Source organism: Alexandromys fortis, unplaced genomic scaffold (assembly GCF_014885135.2).
Source record: "Alexandromys fortis isolate MF-2015 unplaced genomic scaffold, M_Fortis_MF-2015_v1.1 scaffold_173, whole genome shotgun sequence".
NCBI classification, from domain to species: domain Eukaryota; kingdom Metazoa; phylum Chordata; class Mammalia; order Rodentia; family Cricetidae; genus Alexandromys; species Alexandromys fortis.
The window spans coordinates 2,900,118-2,925,162 of record NW_026068051.1 but is presented as its reverse complement, the minus strand read 5'-3'; the positions used below and the strand labels follow the sequence as shown (position 1 = coordinate 2,925,162).

Below are 25,045 nucleotides of genomic sequence, written 5' to 3'. Positions count from 1 at the left end.
TGGGTTCCAAGTTCAGTTCCAAGAGATCTGATACTCGCTCTTCTGGCCTCCTTCGGCACAAAGCACATTCATAGTAAACAGACATACAAACAAGAAAATAAAATATGTTTTTAACACAACAAAAGACTGAATTAGGTCATAGAACCAGAAATGTAACTCAAGAAGCCTAGGATCCCAGTTCTTGCTAGCTAGCATGTGCAAGCCTGAGTTTGTCTAGCATGCACAAGGTTTTGGGTTTGATGGCTAGTACCTAGAGTGGTAGAAGAAAGGTTTGACTCAACAGCCAGTGCCACAGGTACACACATGTAATCCCAGCACTCAGGAGACATAAGCAGTGCTACCAGTTTGAGGTTGCCTTGGCCTGGTACACAGTGAGACTGTCTGTTCAAAAACAAAAATAAACAAAAAGCACCCAGTGGAAGACAAAGAATAAATAATTGATTAAAAGAAACTTAAATTGTTTTACAGATAACTTAGACCAGAGCAGTGTTCACAAAATAGCTGCAGCTATTTTCATCTCAAAAGAAAAACGTAAAACCAAAGAAAACAATCCAGAAAGGCACCATTTAAGACAATCCCAAATATAGGAGTTCTAACTCCTTGTTTATTCAAAATAAACCACCTTTCATTCAGAGAATGCTACCAGTGGATTTGAAATGCAAAAATATGGCTCGTTTTTAACAAAAGAAGAATATACAAAATTCATACCTGGTGGTAAAAGTCATCATCATCAAATATTTCTTCATCCAAATCCTTCAGGTGAGCATTGGCAGGGACTTGAGGAAGGAGCTCCTACAGCAGCAGGGAGTAAAAGGGTGTGAATATCAGGAAGTCTGTCATGCTACTCAAAGTACTATTGTCTAAAGGGGAAAAGCACATTTTCCTTAAGTTATAAGAACTCTATCTATCTTTCTTTCTATCTATCTATCTATCTATCTATCTATCTATCTATCTATCTATCTATCTATCTATCTATCGTTTTTCGAGGCAGTTTCACAGTGTAGCCCTGTCTATCCTGGAACTCCTTCTGTTGACCAGTCTGATCTTGAATGCAGAAAATGCTGTAATTAAAGGTATAGGCCACCAAGCCCAGCTAAAAATTCTTAAATAAATAAATAAATGTTGTTTTATATTTTAAAAAATCAAGAAAAACCTGGTCTCAAAAAAGGAGGTGGAAAAGATTAACAGGCAGTTGACAGAATAAAGAAGCATAAAAATAATCATAGTAATGTTTAAGCTCATTCTAACAAAATTCACACAAATTCAAATAAGAAAATACTATTTTTCACCTTTCAGACCGGCAATATCCAGGACTTGGAAAACAGATAGAGGGACTGGAATTAATAGGACTCTTTTGGGAGGCAATTTGGTAACATCTATCACGATTTATTGTATTTTCTTTAACATTTTTACTTCTAAAACTTCATCCATATGCTGGGCAGTGGTGATGTATGCCTTTAATTCCAGTACTTGGGAGGCAGAAGCATGAAGGTCTCTGTTCGAGACCACCCTGGTCTATAGAGTGAGTTCCAGGACAGGCTCCAAAGTGATATAGAGAAACCCTGTCTCAAACAAACAAAAACAAAACAACAACAAAATCATCTAAACAAGCCAGGTGGTGGTGGCGCACGCCTTTAATCCCAGCACTTGGGAGGCAGAAGCAGGCGGATCTCTGTGAGTTCGAGGCCAGCCTGGTCTACAAGAGCTAGTTCCAGGACAGGCTCCAAAACCACAGAGAAACCCTGCCTCGAAAAAGAAAAAAAAAAAAAAAATCATCTAAACATTCATGCAAATAAACAGAAATATTTAGAAATGTTTCCTATAGTTTGCTTCTAAAACTGGAGGCAACAGAAACATCAAGTTTGACTAAGTTATAGCTTACAGTGATACAACAAAATTATTTTTTTTCAAGACAGAGTTTCTCTGTGTACCCCTGCTGTGCTCAAACAACTTCTATAGACCAGACTAAAGGCATAAGACACTACCTCCCTGCATAGCATACAATGGAATTCTTTATAGAAAGAAAAACATAAGATAGATTTTCTTTTTTTTTATTAAAAATGTCCACCTCCTCCCCTCCTCCCATTCATAAGGTAGATTTTCATGCTATGATAAAGTATCTAGAATATATTTTTAAATTATAATATTTAAATATAGTGACATTTCAGATTATTTTTTTAAATGCGCATATACCATTTGACTTAATTTTACAAAAGGACCCCTGAGGTGCTGCGATAGGCAGTTAATGGCTGGCTGTTCAGGGGACGAGAGCCATATTTTTCAGTGCTACGTTGCCCTTACTCAAGTAAATAATCTTTCACCCAATGGTGTAGGCACGCCTAATTAAAAGGAGTGGGCCACAAACACACAGAAAATGAAAGTAGGAGAAGATTGCCTAGAAGAAGGAAGAGTTTAGTGGGAAGGGGGGAGGGAAAAAAAGAGGATAATGGGGGAGAAGATGCTTAAAGTACACACCATCTGGGGTGTGTGTGTGTAATGAAACTATGGGGGAAAAAACAACTTTTGCTGATTTTTAAGGGGTGCTAAAGAGATGGCTTGATGGCTAAGTGCACGCATGTACTGTTCTTCCAGAGGACGAAAGTTCAATTCCCAGCACCCACATCAACAGGTTCACAACCACTTATAAGTCCAGTTCCAGAGGATCCAGTACCTCTGACCTGCACTCATATGAACATACCCACAAAAACACACATACATATTCTAAAAATGAAATAAATATTAAAAAGAAAAAGAATCACATTTATATGTTACATATGTCATATATATAAAGTTTATAGAAACAATATGACTGGAATTATCAGAAAAGGAAAAAAATTTACATTTTATATGAAATTAACAAGTATTGAGTATATTTTTTTCGGTAATTAAAAAATAAAAATGTATAACATGAAAGCGGAAAAATTTCAGAGAGTCTTACCCACACACAAAAGACTACAAGAAAAGGGAGAATTAGCCTCTTTAGTAATGAGATCCCTTACTAGTTATACAATATGAATGAAGAGGACATCCCTGAAATCATACAACTATACATACACAAACAAAAAAAAAAAAAAGACTCAACAGGTATGTTATATCTTTGTGTATACATATACATATGTATGAATGTGTATATGTATACATATATATGTATGTATGTAAATATATATGTAAAAATAATAACCAAAAAAGGAGGCTGCCAATTTGAGAGTAGGAAGGGTATGGAAGGGGTTAGAAGGAGGAAAAGGAAGGGGAAAGTAATGTAATTCTACTATTTTTTTTATCTTATTTTATTTATTTTTATTTCATGTGTGTTCATGTTTTACCTGCATGCAAATCTGCGTGACATTGTCAGATCACCTGAAACTGAAGTTACAGGCAGTTATGAGCTACCATGTGGACACTGGGAATTGAACTGGGTCCTCTAGAAGAACAGCCAGTGCTCTTAACTGCTAAGCCAACTCTCCAGCCTCTCCTAACAATTTTTTAAGAGATCTATAAACATATAAACATAAAAAACATAAACTATAAAATTAAAATGTGGTGGTCTTAAGAGATTGCTCAGTGGTTGAGAGCACTTGCTATTCTTACAGAGGACCCAGATTCAGTTCCCAGCACCCATATGATGGCTAGCAGCTATACATTAACTCCAGTTCCAGAGGATCCAATATCTTCTTCTTGCCTCCACAGACACTGGATGCTCACAGTGTGTGCACAGCCATACATGGAGGTAAAACACTCATACACAAATGAACAAAAACAAACCAGGGGTTATGTTACAAGCCTTTAATCCCAGCACTTAGGAAGTAGAAGCAGGTAGATTTCTTTGAGTTCAAGGCCAGCCTGGTCTACAGAGTGAGTTCCAAAGGAATCAAAACTATGTAGAGAGATTCTGTCTCAAAATATCCCCCTCAGCTGAGCAATGGTAGCATGCATGCACCTTTAATCCCAGCACTAGGGAAGCAGAGGCAAGAGGATCTCTGTAAATTTGAGGCCATCCTTATCTACAGAGCAAGTTCCAAGACAGCCAGAGCTGGTACACAGAGAAACCCTGTCTCAAAAAAATAAAACAAAACACAACAAAAAAATTCCCTCAAATAAATAATGTTTCCTTTTGAACAAAAGAATTTTAATATTCCACTTTCAGATCATGCTCTAGAGTACCAAAGACAACATTAAACAAATGTCCATGTTGCCATTTCTACACAATAACTTTGAAACTTAATCTTAAGGTCTAGAATATAGAACAGTAGTAGAGGATTTGCACAGCATGTGAACCCCTGGGTTTGATCACTAGATCACAGAAACAACCACAACCAATAAAATCCCCTAAATCTTAAAAACTGGATTTTAAACAATTATTCTGCCAAACTCCTAAATCAAATGCAAAATCAAGAGATTTATAAGGCCTCATGCTAACAATTCAGCAGAACAGTGCTGTTTCTTTTCTCACTAACTTCTCATAAGAGTTGATTCCACATTTAACTAGCCACCAGAAACTGTTCTCATAAGCTCATGTGTCCCAGAGTTCTTACCGGTTCTCCTGGCAAACTCTCTGCTACAGGCGCAGGGGCTGGTTCAGGTTTGCCAAGAACTTGGTAGACTGAGCGCTTGGTTTGTGTCCTTCGAAGCAATCTTTCTTTGTCCATCAGAATGTGATCAATCTGAGTCAATATGGAACGTTCAAAGGCACCGAAACCCTGCAATAAAATTAACCAGTGTCAGGTAATGTAGGTCGGTGCTAGAGGCAGCGATGCTGGTTCTTTTTCTGTGTCCAGAGGATTTTCTGTTAAAGGCCGAGTATGTCAGTAGCTATATCTAGTCTCAGAAAAATCTTCAAACAGTCATCATTTTCTTCTGCTCCCTCAATAATGTTTTCAAATCTGCTTATTTAAAGTATTTCATACTTTCAGCACCTGAACCAGGCTTCCTTTCCAGGATAAAATATTCTAATAAAGCTAAAATCAAATGGTACAACCTATAGTACTAGAAGCAGTTCAATGAATCTGAGAACAGAAATAATTGCTTATTATTACATCACATAAATAAACTGCATTTCCTATTTCTCACAAATGCTTCAGTTGTTACACATACATACACACACACACACACACACACACACACACACACACACACACACACACACACAGTGGTTTTGAATAGGTATGGCCCCCATAGAATCATGTGTTTGAATGCTTGGCTCAGAAGTAGTGGCACTATTGGGAGGTGTGGCCTTGTTAGAATGGGTGTGGCCTTGTTGGAGGAAGTGATCACTGTAGGGGTGGGCTTTGAGGTCTCATATGCTCAAACTATGTCCTCTGTGAGCCACAGTTGCTTCTGGTACACCTGCAGATCAAGATGTAGAACTCTCAGCTCTTCTCCAGTTCCATTGTCTGCCTGCACACTACCATGCTTCTCACAATGATGATAATGGACTAAGCCTCTGAACTGAAGCCAGCCCTAATTAAATGTTTTCCTTTGTAAGAGTTGCTGTGGTCATGGTGTCTCTTCACAGCAATAGAAACCCTAAGACACACACATACCTTGCCCAGTTTTCCAGAAGCAAGCTTGGTTTTATCATGCCACTTCTGCAGTGTACGGTTCCTGTAGACTGTAAAGTCAGCAAAGCGCTTTGCCATGAAGCTGGGATAGTTCTCCATTTCTAGCTTCCTCTTTGGTGGGCCCTTTCTTTGCTTCTTCTTCTTCTTCTTCTCTTCTACTAGCTCATCATCTTCACTAGAAATCTCCTCACTAAAACACCAGTAAGAACATTAAGTTCAATGTAAACACTACTTAAGTAACAGACCAGGTTGATGTCAAATATTTAGACCCTACCCATTATAACTATACTTTATCAGCAAGATGAGAATAATTTTTTTGTATGTTTGAGAAGACGGCTCAGTAGTTAAGAGCACTGGTTGCCCTTCCAGAGAAACTGAGTTTGATCCACAGCACCACATGATGGCTTACAACTGTCTAATTTCAGTTCCAGGGGAATATGACACCCTCTTCTGGCCCCCAAAGGCACTGCTTATACATGGCGCACAAACATACATGCAGGCAAAACACCTAAACACATACAATAAAAATAAAGATTAAATTTTTTTAAAGTTCATAAGGACAATCAAAGACTCACAGAAATTTTCAAATAAAATCAAAAGCACTTGAGTTTCAATTTTTTTAATGTAAGCACATCATAAAAAGAAATGAGGTTGTAAAAACATTACTTGAAATGTATAGGAAGCAGGCACTACAGGAGAAACATTAAAACTTTAAAAATTAAACACATACATTTCTGTGACCTTAAATCCCCAAATCAATAAGAGAAACCTATTTCCACAACCAACTGCTAAGAAGAGGTGAATAATAATTGAACCAAGTGAAGAGAAGCTACATGTGAAAAAAAATTAGCACTAATTTGAAATACAGATAAAAAACAGCAGAGGAAGTTTACATTCCAAACATGGGCAGGGTTTCACTCTTATCATTACTTCCTAAGCAACTATCTACCTAGTATTTATGCTTTGTAATTGGTATTAAATGCAATTCAGGGATGATAAAGTTCATAGAAGGAGGTACACAGAACTCAGCATCCATGAGTATCCATGAAAGGTTTCAGAACCATTCCCCCTTGGATACAGAAGGACAACTGCACATGTGATGAAAACCACTATGAAAATATACTTTAGCCTCCATCTACTTAGCCAACTGCACTCACTGTACTACTGGTTCCAACACATAGACAGTGCTCAAGGACATGGTTATACCTGAGCTCATGGCATAGGCACAAAATATTTCAGAACATTAATTAAGCACTAATATTCAAAATATGATTTTAATCTACTAATTATTATAGAAAAGAGAAGGCAAGTGTTTTGCCTAAGGCTACAAAGATAGGCAGGTACAACAAAGTTAGAAAAAGCAGTCTAATCTCTATCTTCCTGTTCTTACCACCAGTTAAATAAAAGTGGCTCTAAGCCGGGCGGTGGTGGCACATGCCTTTAATCCCAGCACTTGGGAGGCAGAGGCGGGCGGATCTCTGTGAGTTCGAGACCAGCCTGGTCTACAGAGCTAGTTCCGGGACGGGCACCAAAGCTACAGAGAAACCCTGTCTCGAAAAAACCAAAAAAAAAAAAAAAAAAGAAAAACCAAAAGTGGCTCTACTTCAATTATTATCAAACTTCCTATCTACCTGTATGGAAAGGACATGACTTTGTTCTTCATAGAGGATAGAAATCTGTCCAAACAAAAATACAAATAAGTAAACCTATGGTTCTGCTTCCTCCTTACCTCTCCGTCTGGGGTTTCATCCCATTTACTAGATATCTAGTGTCTGGGTACTGGAAAAGCAATTCTTCCTGAAGATCCACCAATGACCTTAACAATGCTTTAAGTGCTTTGTGACCTGGGATAGAAATAAAGCACAGAGAGGGGATAATTAGTCATTTACAACTCTCTACAATGGCAGATGACTGTCATTCACCGTCTCCTTAGTAGTTCTGGCTGGGAAGAATGCAGAGACAGAGGCAGGAGACAGTCAGTACTCTCCATGGAAATCATCGCAGTGCCTGTCTCACATGGTAGTAAGGAACAAGCAAGACAGCATGTGGGGGTGCTTAGACTTATTTATTTATTTATTTATTTATTTTGGTTTTTCGAGACAGGGTTTCTCTGTGGCTTTGGAGCCTGTCCTGGAACTAGCTCTGTAGACCAGGCTGGTCTCGAACTCACAGAGATCCGCCTGCCTCTGTCTCCCGAGTGCTGGGATTAAAGGCGTGCGCCGCCTCCACCACCACCCGGCTGGGGGGGGGGGGGGCTTAGAAATGTGTCTGCAGATAGAAAGATTTCAGTGGCCAGGTCTTTTTTTAAAATTTATTTATTTTAAATTTATTTTATGTGCACTGGTGTGAAGGTGTGAGATTCCCTGGACTGGAGTTACAGACAGTTGTGAGCTACCATGCGGATGCTAGAAATTGAACACAAATCCTCTTAACAACTGAGCCATTTCTCCAGCCCAGTGGTCAGTTCTTAAAGTCATTAAGTTTCACAAATTCCTTGCCTGTTATCATAACTAATACAATTTCCCCTTAATACTAGTTCCTTGGGTATATCCTACAGGCTACCCACAGATCTCTTTGGGTGATGCCTTTGTCAGCAATTCCTTCAAAAAGTCATTGTCTGAAGAATACAATTCAATTCTCTCTCTCCCTGACCAGATCTCATCTGCCTCTGATCTGAGCTGCAAATCCGTCTCTCAATCTCCAAACATATCTTACAGAAAGTGTTCATATGCAAAACCCAAGTTAGGGGGCTAGAGACATGGCTCAGTGGGTAAAGCATTTGCTGTGTAAGTATGAGGACCAGGGTTCAGATTTTCAAACTTAGGTAAATGCCAGCCAGGCAAGCATGGTGGCCCACTAGGAATCCTAGCTCTTGAAAAGCTGAGATGGCAACCCCAGAACAAGTTGGCTAACTAGATTAGTCAAAAGAGCAAGCTCAAGTCTTAAAGGAGAGTCTGTGACTCTAGTGAATAATGTGGAGAACAACTAAATGTACCCATACATGAGACATGTATACACATATGAATGCATACCACACAAAAACAAAAAACAAAGCAAAGTCAAACAAAAAAAAAATCCCAAATTAATAATTTCCAACTTTCAGTGCTGAAATGTATATTAATTTATACATGGACAGAATTTGGGAGGCTCAGGCACCAGACCATTTGGAGTTACCCAGCAAAGATCGTGCAGGAGTAATGGGTTTACTCATAGAGTCAATATTCTCACTTGGCTCTTACATCCATCAGAATGCATCTGTAATAGTACAGTTAGTCAGGATTAGGTATACAATTTATAATTAAGAACTCAAAAAATAATTGGGGACTGTGACTCAGTTGGCAGACTGACTGCCTAGCATTCATTCATAAAGGCCCTGAGTTTGATATTCAGTACCATCATAAACTAGGCATGGGGGTCCATCTATAATCCCAGTACTCAGGAGGTGGAGCAACTTGGATCAGGAGATCCAAGTCATTCTCTGTACTACAAAGGGAAGTGAGCCTGGGCTAAAACCCTTTTCTCAAACAAACCAAAAACATTAAAAACTCAATCTCTAGTTTCATGGTTTCAGATACCTTTATTCTCAGTATTAGGGAGGCAGAGGTAGGTGAGTCTCTGTGAATGTGAGGCCAACATGATCTACACAGTGAATCCCAGGATAGTCAGGGCTACAACCCCAGATCCCTGAAATCCTGCCTTCTGTATTAGAATAACCCTACTAAAGAGTTCACCAAGTATTGATAATCAATGTTTATTTGTTGAGAGCACCCAGATTTATCTCTGATAATCAAATTCCCACATCTTCAGTAACTGCCAGACAATCTCTGCCTTAATACCCTACCACAATTCAAACCTGCCATCTCAGAAATAGAACTTTCTTCCACCTAATATTTTCCCCTTCACTGTATTTTTTTCTGCACTGTTTCCAAAGACCACTGACATTTGGATGCCTGTAACTCAATACATGTAATTGGCTATGAATTCCCCAACTTCCCATTCATATTATCACTGATAATTGCTCATCTTTGGCCATAGTTCAATCACTTCTTTTCTCTTTTCCAAGCTATAATTGCACAAGCATTTCTATTTTCATTCAACAACCTCTGCATTTACTCCACACTAACTTCAACATACACAAACTTTTACTAAGTGACTTAAAAAAAAAAAAGTCTTATTCTATGTTTCTTTCTGGTCTCCCTCTCCCCACTCAGCATGGTCAGCCTCTTTAAATTTTCTATCCTAGCCAATTCATCAATGGGGTACCACTAACACATGTTAAACAATAGTTCCATCCATGATGTCATTCTATTTTAGCATAAGGCTAAAAGGCTAAGTAACCTGAAAAAGCCTTCCCAGACTAGCCAGATGGAACTCCATGACCCAAAACAACTTTACATGTCTTTAAAGTATCTGCATATAAAACTATATAAATACAATTTCCTTATTTAAATGATATTCCTGATCATCTCTTATGAATTCTGTAACACTTAACACATTCATAATCAGTGTATGTCCATGCCACTTGAAAGGACTTACAAATTTATTACGTACTTCCTAAAAAAAAAAAAACAAACCCAAATGCCTGTGTCCTAGAACAAGATTATCAACTGTTTACATTCTATCTCTAGAAACAAAATAAAACAAAAGTTTTCCACCATAAAGATGAAGAACAAAAATAAAACAGAGCCAGAAATGGTAGCTCATAAACTCAGACCACCCAGGAGGATGAGGCAGGAGGATCACAAGTCAAGACTGACCTGCAAGCATAGCAAGCTAGTTCAGAAAAAGAAGCAGATGGACTCTTGTACAAAGCCATTTTTCTGTAAGTCAGCTTTTGGGAAATGGGAAGAGACAAAATGAATAAAATAAAGCAAATTCTACTACAAATGAATAGTAGAATAAAGAAGGATAAAGATATAATAATTTTAAAGGCAAAAATACTTTACTAGGAAAACACTCAAAAAGGAGCCCATGAAAACACAGAGGGGTAGGGAAAATATATCCCATTTTGTCACTGTTTTACCCTATTTCCTAGAAACAAGTATAGGTTTGGTTTTATTGTTTTTCTAGGATAATGCACATGTGTGAATGCTCATGCAATCATGGAAGTGTGTTAGTTTTGATTTCTCCTCTGTCTAGGGCTTCACATGCTGCTAGGCAAGTGAGCTGCATCCTTAACTCAAACAGTTAATTTGTAAAAGAGAATTCCTATTTTCTAAAGTAAAACTACAAATCCATTCTGTTTCTGAAAAACTGATTCAGTTGAAATTATTAATTTTGCAGGTAAATGGGTAGAACTAGAAAAGATCATATTGATTGAGGTACCCCCCACCCAGAAGAGAATTGTTGCATGTTCTCACTCATCGGAGGCTCTTAGCTCCAAATCTTTAGATGTGAGTATACATCCTGGAATAACTGCAAAAGATCAAGAAAGTAAAAAGGGACCATTGCCAGGATGGGGGGGGGGTGATAGAAAGGAAAGTGCCAGGGTACAAATCAGAGGAATGGGAACAAAGTGGGGGCTCAAGTGAAAGAGGGGAGGAGATAAATACAGAAGGAAGAAAGGAAGGAACGAAGGAGGGCAAAATCATAGTAAGGATGCCTGATAAAGTCATAAGAAATCATACTATTTACTATCTATCTAAAAGTCCAAATATAAATATGCATATGCAGTTTGAATTCAGTTTTCTCATGTGGGCTCATAATTGCCCCTCCAAGAACCAAAGAACACCTCACAAAAACCATCATGAAAAGCCTTCCTTTGAGTTGTTGCTCAGGATTGTCCAAGAGACATCAAAACATAAAGCACACAGGCTATTGCTACTGCCCTCGGTTGCCTGCCCAGGTGGAAGATTACCTGTTGCTGAAGACATCACATGTACTTCAGACCTAGAGGCCCCAGAGATGGAACTGACCTGAATGCCTGTTTCCTGGGGACTAGCTTTCATGGTACCAATAGGTGCTATACAAGCTTCCAGAGAAGGAAAGCAACCAACAGTCCCACCCAGATATACCTAGGAACTGCAACAACAACCAGTATGGCTCAATAACCATAGGGTACAGTAGTAGCATGCATAGCTCAGCAGTAACCAACAGTTCTCTAAGCAGACTTAAGACCCATTTAACAAGAAGGAAAACACGCCTGGCACTGGAAACCTACCAAACTACCCAAGACCATTGAAGTCATGAATCTTGGAGAACCTACAACTACCAATTTACAAACCAGCTTAATCCCTAACTACACTTTATTTATCTCTAGTCCTCACCCTTCATCAAGAAAATTTCTCTTTACAACAGACAGAAAACATTACAGAAAATCACAATCAATCAAAACGCAGAGCTGTGGAGCCCAATCCCAAAGGATGCATTTACAAAACAATTCCTAAATCTAAGGCTTAGGGAACAAACATGGAAGAGAGAGCAGAAAGATTATAAGAGCCAGACTAACAGTTTGCTGTGAGATTATGTAGCCTAGTAATGTCAGAAACTATACCCATAAAGTCTCACCAACATGACTGCCTGAACATGAGATGAACAAGTTCAATGATAGACATGTCAAAGAGGGCCAAGGTAAGCCTATGAGGCCTCATCCCTATACAAAAAACTACAGGCAAATAAGGAATGCTGAGAGCAGAAGAAAGTCTTCTCCAGGGAACAGTATACCAACTGGTTATTCATTATCAAATGATCAACCCTGAAAACATACATACATACACACGCATACATATATACATACAAGTAACACTATACGGACTGAGAAACTAATATTTAATTATATACAAACACACACACACATATACATGTAACAACAATTAAAGAAAAAAGAGGGCATGTATTTGAAAGTGAGCAAGAAACCTGGTCTACAAGAGCTAGTTCCAGGACAGGCTCTAAAGCTACAGAGAAACCTGTCTCAAAAAAAAAAAACCAAAACCAAAACAAACAAACAAAACAAACAAACAAACAAAAAAAGGAGAGGTAGGTATATGAGAAGATTTGTAAGGAAAAAAAGGAAGGGAGAAACAATGTAATTATAATGTAAGCTGGTAGTTGTAGGTTCTAAAGAAAAAAAATTCTTGGGCCAACTCAGCACTGAGAAAATAAAAATAAAGAAACAAGCCAGGTTGGTAGTGCCTGCCTGTAATCACAGTATTTCTGAGGCTGAAGCAGGAGGATCACAGTTTAAGAACAGACTGGACTACACAGCAAAACCCGGTCTCATGAAGACAGATGGACAGATCACTAGACTAAGTTTTGAAAATATTAGGCTAGATAGAATTCGCTAAATGTATAAAAGAAACATAACTCTACTAACATGAGGTAACTAAAAGACTACAATTCATAGAGAAGAGTGAAAATGGAGAATTAATGCTTACTAGTACAATTTGGGGTAAGAACATGTTCTGGAGACAGTGGTAGGTAACAGTTTGTACAACGATGCAAATGTACCTAATGACACTGAATTGTACACCTAAAATGGTTCAATAAAGGTAGATTTATGTCAAAAATAGTTCACCACAATAAAAACATCAATAAAAACACTGATATAATTCAGTATGAGAGCAGTTACCTAGGATAAAAAAAGGTCTTTGGTTCAAACCAGCACTACTGTCCGAAACAACCAACCAACGAACAAAACAAAAACTGAAAACAAAAAAACAAAACAAAACAAAAAAATCAGTAATTTAAAGCCGAAGATCACAGTATTATGGACTTTAAAAGGAAGAGAAGTATGGCAGGTGTTTTAACACACATGACTTTTGATGATCCCTAAGTAAATCAGCCAATCAGAAATAAAAAGTATGATCCACTTAAATTAAAATCAGGGATAAACCAGGCAGTGTGGTGCACACCTTTAATTCCAGCACTTGGGAAGCAGAGGCAGGTGGATCTCTGTGTTTGAGGTCAGCCTGAACTACAGATTGAGTACCAGGACAGTCAGGGGTACCCAGAGATACCCAGTCTCAAAAACCAAAAACAAAAGAAAAAAGAAAAGGAAAAAAAAAGACCTAGCAATTAAGAGGCAGAGAAAGGTGGATCTCTGTGAGCTTGCTGTCAGTCTGGTCTACAAGGTAAGATCCGAGGTATCCAGTGCTATGCAGAAAGATCCTGTCTCACTCCTTCCCCAAATAAAATCAGTGATGGAGAAGAACATGGCTATTGCAGGAGTTTCAGGAGAAGAAAGAAAGAAAGAAAGAAAGAAAGAAAGAAAGAAAGAAAGAAAGAAAGAAAGAAAGAAGACTTATTTAGTGGGCACAGATGAAAAAGTTCTAGATACTGGTTGCACAAAGGCATGGTTTATTTATTCACAGTTTTGCATTAAGACAGTATATTACTATGTAACCCAGACTGGCCCCAAACTTGCGATCCTCCCACATCTGCCTCCCAAATGCTAGGATTATTAGCATGGGCCACCACAATCAAAATTCTAGTGAACGATATCAAACGCTAGTAAAAGATACATTAAAATTTTTTTTTAATTTTTTTTAAAAAAAGGAAGAGTGTGTGTGTGTGTTATGTAGCTCTGTTGATAGCATGCTTGCCTACCATACATGAGGCCCCATGTTTGATAACCAGTACCACATAGACTGGGCATAGACTGCAGTCCCACTTAGGAGGTAGCAGCAGGAGGATCAGAAGGTCAAGGCCATTCTCAGAGGTGTAAGGGATTTAAGGCCAGCCAGGGATAGAAACCTTGTCTCTAGGGGAAAATGGTAAACTTGCTGCTATGCTGCATGTTCTTTAACATAATGGAAGGTGAAAAAGAAGAAAGAAGCACCTCTTTTCCACTAAAACACCAGTGACAGAAAAAACTACGGGGGCTGGAGAGATGGCCCACCAGTTAAGAACACTTGTAACCTAAGTAGAGTTCAGTTCCCAACACACACACATGATGGCTCACAACAATCAGTAATTCCAGTTCCAGGAGATCCAATGCCTTTTTCTGATCTGAACAGATACCAGGCACATAAGTGGTGCACATGCCTGCATGCAGGCAAAACACTCATATACATATTTTTAAAAAATTAGTTAATATAAAAGTACTTTTAAAAGAAAGAAGCTACAAAACAGTGTGTGCCATAGCTGCTTGCAAACTGGCAAGAAACAGTTCAACTCCAACATGTGGCATAACCAAGAGAACCATGAAGGGATCTGATGAAAGACAACTTTTTTCTTTTCTTTTTATGGTTTTTCGAGACACAGTTTCTGTTTAGCCCTGGCTGTCCTAGAACTGTCTGTAGAACAAGGCTGGTCTCAAACTCAGAGCCACCTCCTTTTTGCCTCCCAAATACTGGGATTAAAGGGGTGCACTGCTACTGCCCACTGAAAGACTACAACCTTTTTTTTTTTTTTTGGCTTTTCTCTTTGGAACTTATAACTCACTCTGTAGACTAGGCTGGCCTTGAACTCACCAAGATACACCTGCCTATGCTGGGATTAAAGGCATGCACCACAAACGCCTGGGTTAAGTCAGTAAGTTTTAATGGCTACTCCCAAGCACTCTTTTTTTAATTATTTATTTTTATTTTTATATACATCAGTGTTTTGCCTGCATGTATGTCTGTGTGAGGGTATTGGATCCTAGAGTTACAGACAGTTGTGAGTTGCCATGTGGGTGCTTGGAATTGAACTTAGGTCTTCAGGAAGGGCAGTCAGTGCTCTTAACCGCTGAGCCATCTCTCCAGCCTTCTCAAGCACTTTTTATTTTGTTCCAGTTGGTATTTTTTTTAATCCATTGTAGATCCATTCAACAGCTTTATCAATCTAACAAGACAACAGAGAGCCGGCATCAGTAAACCCAAGTGCCTTCTGATAACTCTCACATGTTCTCGTTTCTTGCACCCACTCAGAAAGTAGCTCTTAAGTATAAGCTTCATTCAAAGTGTCAAGAGACTGGCCAGAAATGAACTCTATAATTACGTTTTTAAGCACCCCCTACTGCCCTCACACACAGTTAATCAAAGCAATTATCACAGTGGCCACTACACAGATAACTTCCCATAAACAGATTCAGAAGACAGAACTCAGTTTTCATTTCTTTACCAATATGAAGGCCACACTTCTGTCTGGCATGCAAAAGCTGGGTTTGTAAGACTATAAGACGGCTCATCCAGTAAAGTGCTTACTACTAAGCCTAATGACCTAAATTTTGATCCCTGGGATCCACATGGTTGAAGGAGAGAACTGACTCCCATAAGACATCCTCTGACCTCCAAACACATGACATACTCCCCCCCCCAGTCATAAATAAATAAAGAGATGGTGTGTAAAACATATAGACACAGTGGAGCAATCCTCTACTGAAGGTGAGAGGCTTCCTCAAAGCCACAGATGACAAGAGTAAAGAATCTGGAAACTCAAATCCAACAGTGAATTCTTTAAATTCTTCCCCAGCAAAGCAAATAAATACCCTCTTTATTATTCATATAGGACTGAATTCTATTTGTCCAAAACTATGAATAATAGATAGACTGAAATCAACAGTTTCTAATTCATCTCTAATTTTTCTGCCAATGATTACAGAGTTAAAAAGTTAAGCGAAGCAGTGAAGACTCAATACTCAAATCCTCTTGGCATAAGGCCACAAAACAAATGGAGACTGTCATGGATATCTGTGTTTAGTTTGCCCACATGGTCCATTTCCAAAAGCTCTTCCTTTAAGAGGAGATTAAGAAAGACACTGCTTCCCAACACCAGCAAAACTCAACATAAGCATGTGACTACCAGCGCTGGCTAGGAATAATTCTGAGTAGAGAACAAGGGAAAGAGCACTTTACTGAGAGTTCAGAGCCTAAATTCTGTTACTAATTAATCATGGTCTGCTGAGTGGACCAATTTAATCTCTTTGAGCATCAATTTTCTTACTTATAAAATGTAGGCAATTCTTTCCTTGTTGATCTTATTTTTAAAAATGAGGTAAAAACAAAAGCTGTATTATTGTCTGGCATATTTTAGATATTTCTCTAAAAGCTTTAGAAACAAAAGGGTCTGCTACTATGAAACCATCATTTCCCACATGCTCAAAATCTTTTTATTTTCAGAGTTGCATGTGTTGAGCTGCAGCACTAAGATTGGACTGGACTAGACTGGTGTTCACGGATCCCGACATTCATTTACACGCTACTCATTTGCAAGCATTTCTAAACGTAAAATGTCACCAGTCTAATACCCTCTTCACCCAACAAGCTTACTTTTCCCAATTCATCTAGATTGCCCAACACTAACAAAACTGTAGACGTAGAATCAGTTCAGATGTGTGCTAATTAGATTATAAACTAGCAAATGCATTTTTTTGGCAGTGGAAGGAGGGGAAATGAGAAGGGTATGAATGTATAAAGTAAAATGAAGCTTGCCTTTCCACTTTTTAGATGTCTATACAGTTATTGTAAATAAATATGCAAACAAACAATTATTTACACCCAAATACACAAAAGCTCTCCCTCATCACTCCAGACAGATGCACTGGACTAGAATTTGCAGATTATAAGAGTGTCTTTCCTCTTCCCCCACCCCATCCCATAAAAAGTAACTCCAGAACTAGAGCTAAAGTACAGGTCAAAATGACATAGGAAAGACTGGCCGAGAACAATACTTTTCATTCAAATCCACACAAGCCTGCCACTTGCACTAGTCATCCCCAGCAATTAATCCCCCAAGAAAGACGTTTGATTAAATCTTTTCAAGCAAATCCTTTGCTTTGCTTTTGTTAGTTCACTTCTTGTCAACATCTATTAAAATATGCCTTTAATTCTCCCACAATCTTAAAAAACACCGATTCCACTGTCTTCAACTTTAATCAACTGTATGGCCAGCATTTTTCATTTCATAATAATGTGCTGCTTGGAATTCAAGAGGCAGGCTCAGCATCAATCATCTGGTAAGAATTTTTCCACTGCAATAAATATGCAAATGAGGAGAGCCAGTCAGTCGTATTTCAGGCCCGACTTGCTAGTGTTTTAAAAAAGACACAAATTTATTAATTGCCGGTGGCCAGAGGAATCCTATTACTTTGGGCATTGATTACAAAGCTGTGTGAGTGATTATTGTGCAACTCGCAGGCTACCCAGGCATGAGGAAAAATTATTAAAGCAAGGCAGAGATTATCAACTCAGAATAACAATAAGCCTTAACATTTAGGCCCTAACTTCTTCAACAAAGAATTACGTGAAGGCTCCACTGTATCATAATTCTGAATTCTGTCAGTATTACTGTTTGGGCTTGTTCTATATTCCCCAAGCAGAATGGCATTACTAGTAAGAAAGAGGACTGCAGGTTACAATTCCTCAACAAGCACCATTTGGATGAATGGCTATCATCTCCAGTGTACGTCCAACTAGGATTTGTAAATTTCCATGTAAGGATGCAGATATTCAGGTGTGCGCGTTCTTATATGCACAGATTTAGACAGACTGCTTGCTAGGGCAGGGGCTGGACAGTACGGGGAGAAGGGTACTTCTGTGCTGGTATTTCTGTGGATCAAAAGAACAATTTTCTTAATGGTATAAAAATAACAACAAGGATAACTTTTCCAAGCAGAGTACAGGGACTTATATTCTAAAATCATGACGGCTAAGCCATAAGCAGACTTGGGTTTTCACATCTCAAAGGGCATGGCTGTACAATGCAGTCTATGGAGAAAACAGCTTGATGGGCTATTTCAGAATGCAAAGTGTTTTTGTGAGAAACATTCAACTCAAGATATATTAAATAAAATAAGAAAGAGGACTCAGTGGACAAAACTTATTTTTTTTCTGTTTAAGAGAATGATGTAGGGAATTGGGGAAGTGAGTAGAAGTTGGAATGAGGGAGAGATGAAGAGACATATGGTGAAATATATGCTGGGTGGGCCCCTGTGCAGAAAGAAACAAAAAGAAAAAAATCCTCAACATTTTACATTACTGCCACACTAAATAACATGATAAATAGAGTGCATTTGAGTTGTGTGGAGGGACATCCCACTCAAGCTGTAATTTCTGACCAGGCATGAATTTATAAGGAAGAGAAAGGAACAGTAGAATTTCTTAGGTTTCCCCGAATACTCTCTCAAATACCTTGATGAAGTGTCAATAAATCCTTAAAAAGCCCTATAGGACACAGCAATCTAACTGATCAATGTACTCCCAGTAATCTGCAACACTTACCTTCCTGCACAGGTCCTGGACAACCTACACTGCTCTTGAGTACTTTCCCAAAAAGAAAATTTCATTTCTGCCCCCTTTAAACAAAAAAGAAATAAATGTTCAGAATACAAGGTACTTAAAATCCGAGTTTATTTACAAGTGTATTTAAACTGCCTAGCAGCAGTTATCCAGGAAGAGTAGGGATACTATCATTTGTACTGCATATACTTTTGAACTGCTTGAATATTTTATAAGTATATATTACTTTCATAATTTAAAATTTTATTAAAATTTAAAGTAAACTGTGAAGTAAGGAAAGTTATTAAAAATAAAATTAGAAGCCAGCCTCTCTCAGTTCGTGTAAGACAGTGAGGAGTCCACCAGCCTCAATGACACTGGGGCTTCTACTAAAAAGGGATGGTTCTTCCCTACTGTAAAACTGAGTCTAACTTCTCTCCAGGCCCCTGACTAACTTTTCAAAATCCTATGGATATACAATAAATCCAATGAAAAGGGGGACTTGGTAAGTACCCCTTTGAAATATCAAGATTTCATGTAGAATTAATTCCTATCATTGGTAAAATTACATTGCACTAAAACTTGGATTTTAAGTATCCTGGATTCTGAATATACTTTGTATATAAAGAGAGAGAAATGAATATTCCTTGTTGGGAAGTTACTTTTTCTTTTCCCTCACTGCTCCAGTTTTTCAAGACACGGTTTTTCTGTGTAGCCTTGGCTATCCTAGGAACTCACTCTGTAGGTCAGGCTGGTCTTGAACTCAGAGATCTGCCTGCCTCTGCCTCCCTATGGCTGAAATTAAAGATGTGCACCACCACACCAGGCTTATAAATCTGATTTCAATACGTTCAAGCTGCTTTAGGTCAGAGACATAACTCAGCCTGTCACTCCAGCACTTAATATATTGACCAGAATGAATTCCTATGAATGTTTTCATTTTGGAAAGTCAATGGCAAAATATCTGACCACACTATTATGTCTAATTCTAAATGCAAACACAGGATGAATTCCTGAGGATAACCATGAACTTCTAATCCTCATGCTTCAACCTCCAGAGTACTGCAATTACAGGTCTGCAGTAGCATACCCAAGTTGTGTTGGGGACTGGCCTAGGGCTTTTGGCATGTCAGGCAAACCCTGTACCAACTGAGCCAATCCCAGCTCCAGGCTTAGGAACTTAAAAATCGTAAAATAAGCACATTCTCATGAAGACTTAGTCATTGTTAGTGCTTACTAAACTGAGCCTTAAAAATTCAAAGAATGTCTCAATTTTTACTACTAGTAAGACCAAGGGTTGTTTATTCACCAACTCCAATGAATCACTTTGAGAGGCTGTATTCATATAAAACTATATAAATAATGTTTCCTGCATTCAAAGCAGTTTACTAAAACCCACTTTTTCCTATGAGGACTTCGAAATCAAGGGCTGTACTCCTTCGCTATGCTTAGGATGGGTAAATGGTGGAGTCTGTGTTGTTGAATACATTCAAATAGAGGTGAATCTATTCTATATTGTTGAATATATTGATAGAGATATATTTAAGTGACATTCTAATCTATTTTTGTTTTATGTGTACTTTATTTTGTTTTTTATTTTCAGGCATAGGGTTTCTTGTAGCCCAGGCTGGCCTCAAATTCAGTAAGTAGCCAGGATAATCTTAAACTCCAAATCCTTCTAACTAGTGCTGGGATCTTGGAGAGGCACCACAAGGCCCAGCTTCCTAATCTTCTTGACACATAATCTCTATGTTAATTTCAAGAACTTCAAACACCTTTACATATAGTCTAATATTTATTCACATAGTCTTTTCAAGAAGAAACATATACCATGGCCAGAGGCCTATATACCCTAAGAAAAGACTCCACTAACTCATTTAAATCTTTCCAGCAATCCTTTAGAGGTAAGTGCTGTTATTATTTCCATTTAGTAAAAGAAGAAAACATTACTATAAGCTTTAAAAAAAACCCTGAAGTTTTCGTTTTCTGCATTAATGCATCTTTGTGGATTACGTAGCAAAACTACATGGGGAACCAAGTGCAATCAAATTTTCAGTTACTAATATTGTTGAGGGCATGGCTCTGCTGTACAGCACTTGCCTAGCATGCACAAGGCCCCAAGTTTAATCTCTAGAACAGATTAAACAAATAAATACATAATTATCTTAATTATTTTCTGAGGTTGTGTGACTTCACTTAATATTATACATTCTAAGTCCATCCATTTTCCTGAAAATTCTTCTTTAAAGCTGACTAGTATTTTATTCTATATAAAAATATAAAATCCAACGTGAAGCTCCACAGCTTCCATTCTGAAAAGTCACTGAAACTACAAAGAAGTTCACTGAATTGTAAAGTCTTTGGTCTGATTAATTTCAGTGTATTTCTTTTCGGCAACATTTTTATAATAAATTTTAAAATAATAATTTCAAAATACTTTAAGATTGATTTAAATATGTGTATGTGGGGGAAATGCACATGAGTGTGGGTACCCTCTGGGGCCAAAAAGGGTATCAGAGACCCCTGAGCTAGAGTTACAAGCAACTGTAAGCCAGCATTGGAGCTATGAACCAACTTGGGTCCTCCGGAAAAACAGCATTCTTAAACACTGAGTCACCTTCCCAACACCCAAAACCTTTCTTCAATTACTAAAAAAATGGTAATAATCTCCCTTTATAATACTACTACTCAATAAAAAAATTACATACAAATTTGGTTCCCACAATTGAAAAAACAATGTGGGAAAATTAAAGGAAGCCCAAATTTTAATAAAAATCAGGTCCCACTAGGAGGAGACAAAAAAACACATGTATTCTAAAAGACAGTGTTAAGGAATGGATTAATGAGTCTCAAAAATTCAAATGGCCAAACACAGATGCTTAAATTTACTCTAAAAATAACAACAAATAATTACAAGACATAAAAAATTTAAAGCTATGTGATAAATGATATCTAACATCGTATTTTCTTTAATCAATTTCTTGGCCTGGGAATGAAGCTCAGAGGTATAGTATCTCCCTAGAATGTGCAAGACCCTGGGTTAAATCCCCAATACTGAAAAAATACACATATATTAATTAAATACAATATTTTTTGATAATTCTTGATGGTATCAAGAATTTAAGGAAAAGATTACATTCATAACAAATAAGAAAGAGTTTAATTAGCTCTACACATCCAGAAAACAGTCAGGCAAAAAAGTATCAGCATTATACACATGCATGTTTCCTTCCACAGCTAGAAATTAATCATAAAGAAACAGATTTCAAAGTAAAGAGATAGGAAAAAAGTATTTTCAGCATTGTTTATAACAGGTTTTGTAAAAACACTACAAATATCTTTGTTGTTCATTTGTAAGAAACTGCTTGATTTTATTTTAATCAGTAAAGTTCTTGGGCAACTCTTTAAAAAGGTATATACAAATGGAGCTTGGCATAAATAAACCAAACCATTAAAAAAATGAAGCAATCCAAATATGGAATAGGCATGTTACAAAATTACTGAAACTATTAACTTGCTTAAGAGAGATGATGATTGCATAAGAAGCGCCCTCATTTTTAGTCATGTATTTAAATATTTACAGGCAACATGACTGTTATTAACAAACTATTTCAAAAAGAGCCCTAGCTGTCCTGGAACTCACCCTGTAGACCAGGCTGGCCTTAAACTCAAGAGTTCTGAGTTCTGCCTCTGACTCCAGAGTGCTGGGATTAAAGGCATGCACCACCACCGCCCAGTTGCCTCTGACTTTTTAAAAGGGCAAGTGAGATCAAATGAAGAAAAATTTGGCAGGTAGGGCATGCCTGTAATCCAAGAACTCAAGAAGCTATGGCAGTCACAAATTTGAGGCTAGCATGAGCCGTATAATATGTACCAAGTTAGTAAAACTCAAAACAAACAAACAAATATCTCTAAGAATATGAAGAGATAGGGTTGGTAGTACTCAATGATCAAGAGCACTAGCTGTTCTTCCAGAAGATCTAACAATTCCCAACACCCACATAGTGGCTCACAATTGTCTGTGACTTCAGTTCTAGGGGATCTGACACTTTCTTCTGGCCTCTGTGGGCACCAGGCACACATGTGATGCACAGATATACATGGAGGCAAAATACTCAAACACATAAAATAAGATTAAATTAAAATAGAAAATAGGGGGCTGGAGAGATGGCTCAGAGATTATGAGTACTGGCTGCTCTTCCAGAGGTCCTGAGTTCAATTCCCAGCAACCACATGGTGGCTCACAACCATCTGTACTGAGATCTGGCGCCCACCTCTGGCGTGCAGGCATACATAGAGGCAGAATGTTGTATACATAATAAATAAATAAAAATTAAATTAAAATAAAATAGAAAATAGGCCAGATGTGGTAGTACATCCTTTAATCCCAGCACTTGGGAAACAGGGGTAGGTGGAGCTCTATAAATTTGAGGCTAGCCTGGTCTACATAGTAAGTTCACAGCCACAACTACAAAGAGAAACCCTGTCTCAAAAAAAAAGTCTGTCTGTAAGTTTCTCTCTCTCTCTCTCTCTCTCTCTCTCTCTCTCTGTGTGTGTGTTTCTATCTATCTATCTATCTATCTATCTATCTATCTATCTATCTATCTAGGAGGGAGTCTTCTTCTAAGGTAAATTTACTTCTCCATATCAATAAAAAAAAATCTAGCAAAAAGAAGAAACAGGTTAAAATCAAATGCCAAACTAGGAAATTGTGTGATGGTACACAGATTAGTTTTACTACGGGCTAATGTGGGAGGATCCTGAGTTCAAAATCAACCTGGGCCTTAGAGTGAGGGGCTATCTCTGGAAGGGAGGAGAGGAGAGGGAAGAAAAGAATAACTAGGAGGAATATGAGGTAGTTTTCTCCTTGACTAACAAGGAGAGCATCCATTCCTAGAACCAGTTTAAATTTCTTCCTATTTGATTCACAAAAGAAATAACAAGGGTCAATAATTGTAAAGTAGAACATACTTGCCCTCATTAAATACTGTGAAACAAATGAAAAGAAATGTAAATTAGAATAAGCACATCATTTTCCACCTATCAAAGTAGCAAAGATGAAACTAATTTACAATACCCAGGATTGACAAGGATAAGAAACTGACATTCATATAAACAAGGCAAGAATGTAAGCTGACAAAACTTTTCTGGAGGGCAGTTTGGTGATAGGGATCAAAAGCCTTCAAGTTTCAACTATTCTGGGAAATGCACAGATTCCACATCTAGACTCATTTTCTGTAACCAGGTAACCCTGGATATAAGATTCAGTAACAAAGATGTAATTGTTTATCATTTAGGAAAATGAAGACCTTGAAACAATCCAATATCCAACAATAAAGAATTGGTTAAACTACCCATATGATGAAATTCTATGCCATCATTAGAAATAATGCTGTAGAACCTTTAATGACATGGAAAAAGTCATGATCTCTGTTACACAGAAAAAGAATACAGAACAATTTTGAATAGGTCCTATTTTCTAACTATATACACAAAAAGAAACATCTTGTAGCACAAACAATAATAAAAAAAACCCAGAGACAAATATTGAGGTTCAACCAGAAAAAAAAAAAAAAAAAANAATTCTATGCCATCATTAGAAATAATGCTGTAGAACCTTTAATGACATGGAAAAAGTCATGATCTCTGTTACACAGAAAAAGAATACAGAACAATTATGAACAAACCATATTTTAGAACTATATACACAAAAAGAAACATCTTGTAGCACAAACAATAATAAAAAAAACCCAGAGACAAAAAATGAAGATCAAAAAAAAAAAAAAAAAAAAAAAACACCAAGCAGCCAAGCCACTAAAGAGCTCTTGCCTCTAAGAAATCCTCAGACTGAAAGAACAAGATCCTGTCTCATCCTGGCTTATACTCCTCTCTAGTGCTGCGATTAAAGGCGTGAGCCACCACCACCTGGATGTGTTTCTGCATTGATCTTGTGTAGCCTAGGGTGGCCTTAAACTCACAGAGATCCATCTGCCTGTCTCCCAAATCCTGGAATTAAAGGTGTGTGACACTATTGCCTGGCCTCTAGTGGCTTAGTTTTACCTTCTGGTCTTCATCCAAGCTTTATTTATTAAAACATAAATAAAATATCACTATAACATCTAGAAGAAATAAAACCACATACCAAAATATTGAAAACACTTAACTACATGCACACATGCGTGCGCGCACACACATACACACTCCTGCTTTTAACTTTTGAGGGCTCGAATTACATGCCTGAGATACCAAGACTAGCTTTAAAGCACATGGCTCTTCATTGCTAGAATCAGGAGACCATTGCCTAATTTTGCTTAGCTTTTTCCAAATTTCATATAATGGATATATACTGTA

General features: G+C 37.7%; 1 protein-coding gene across 1 annotated transcript in view; it reads right to left on the bottom strand.

Annotated features, from left to right (window-relative positions):
- Positions 1 to 25,045, bottom strand: part of Aatf (apoptosis antagonizing transcription factor) — a 108,188-nt gene that overhangs the window by 54,182 nt on the left and 28,961 nt on the right. The window contains exons 5-8 of the mRNA XM_050119563.1: positions 7,288 to 7,402; positions 5,541 to 5,748; positions 4,533 to 4,697; positions 709 to 792 (exon numbers count right to left, since the gene is read on the bottom strand). Of these exons, the coding sequence (XP_049975520.1) occupies positions 709 to 792; positions 4,533 to 4,697; positions 5,541 to 5,748; positions 7,288 to 7,402 (572 nt within the window). The remainder of the gene's footprint in view (positions 1 to 708; positions 793 to 4,532; positions 4,698 to 5,540; positions 5,749 to 7,287; positions 7,403 to 25,045) is intronic.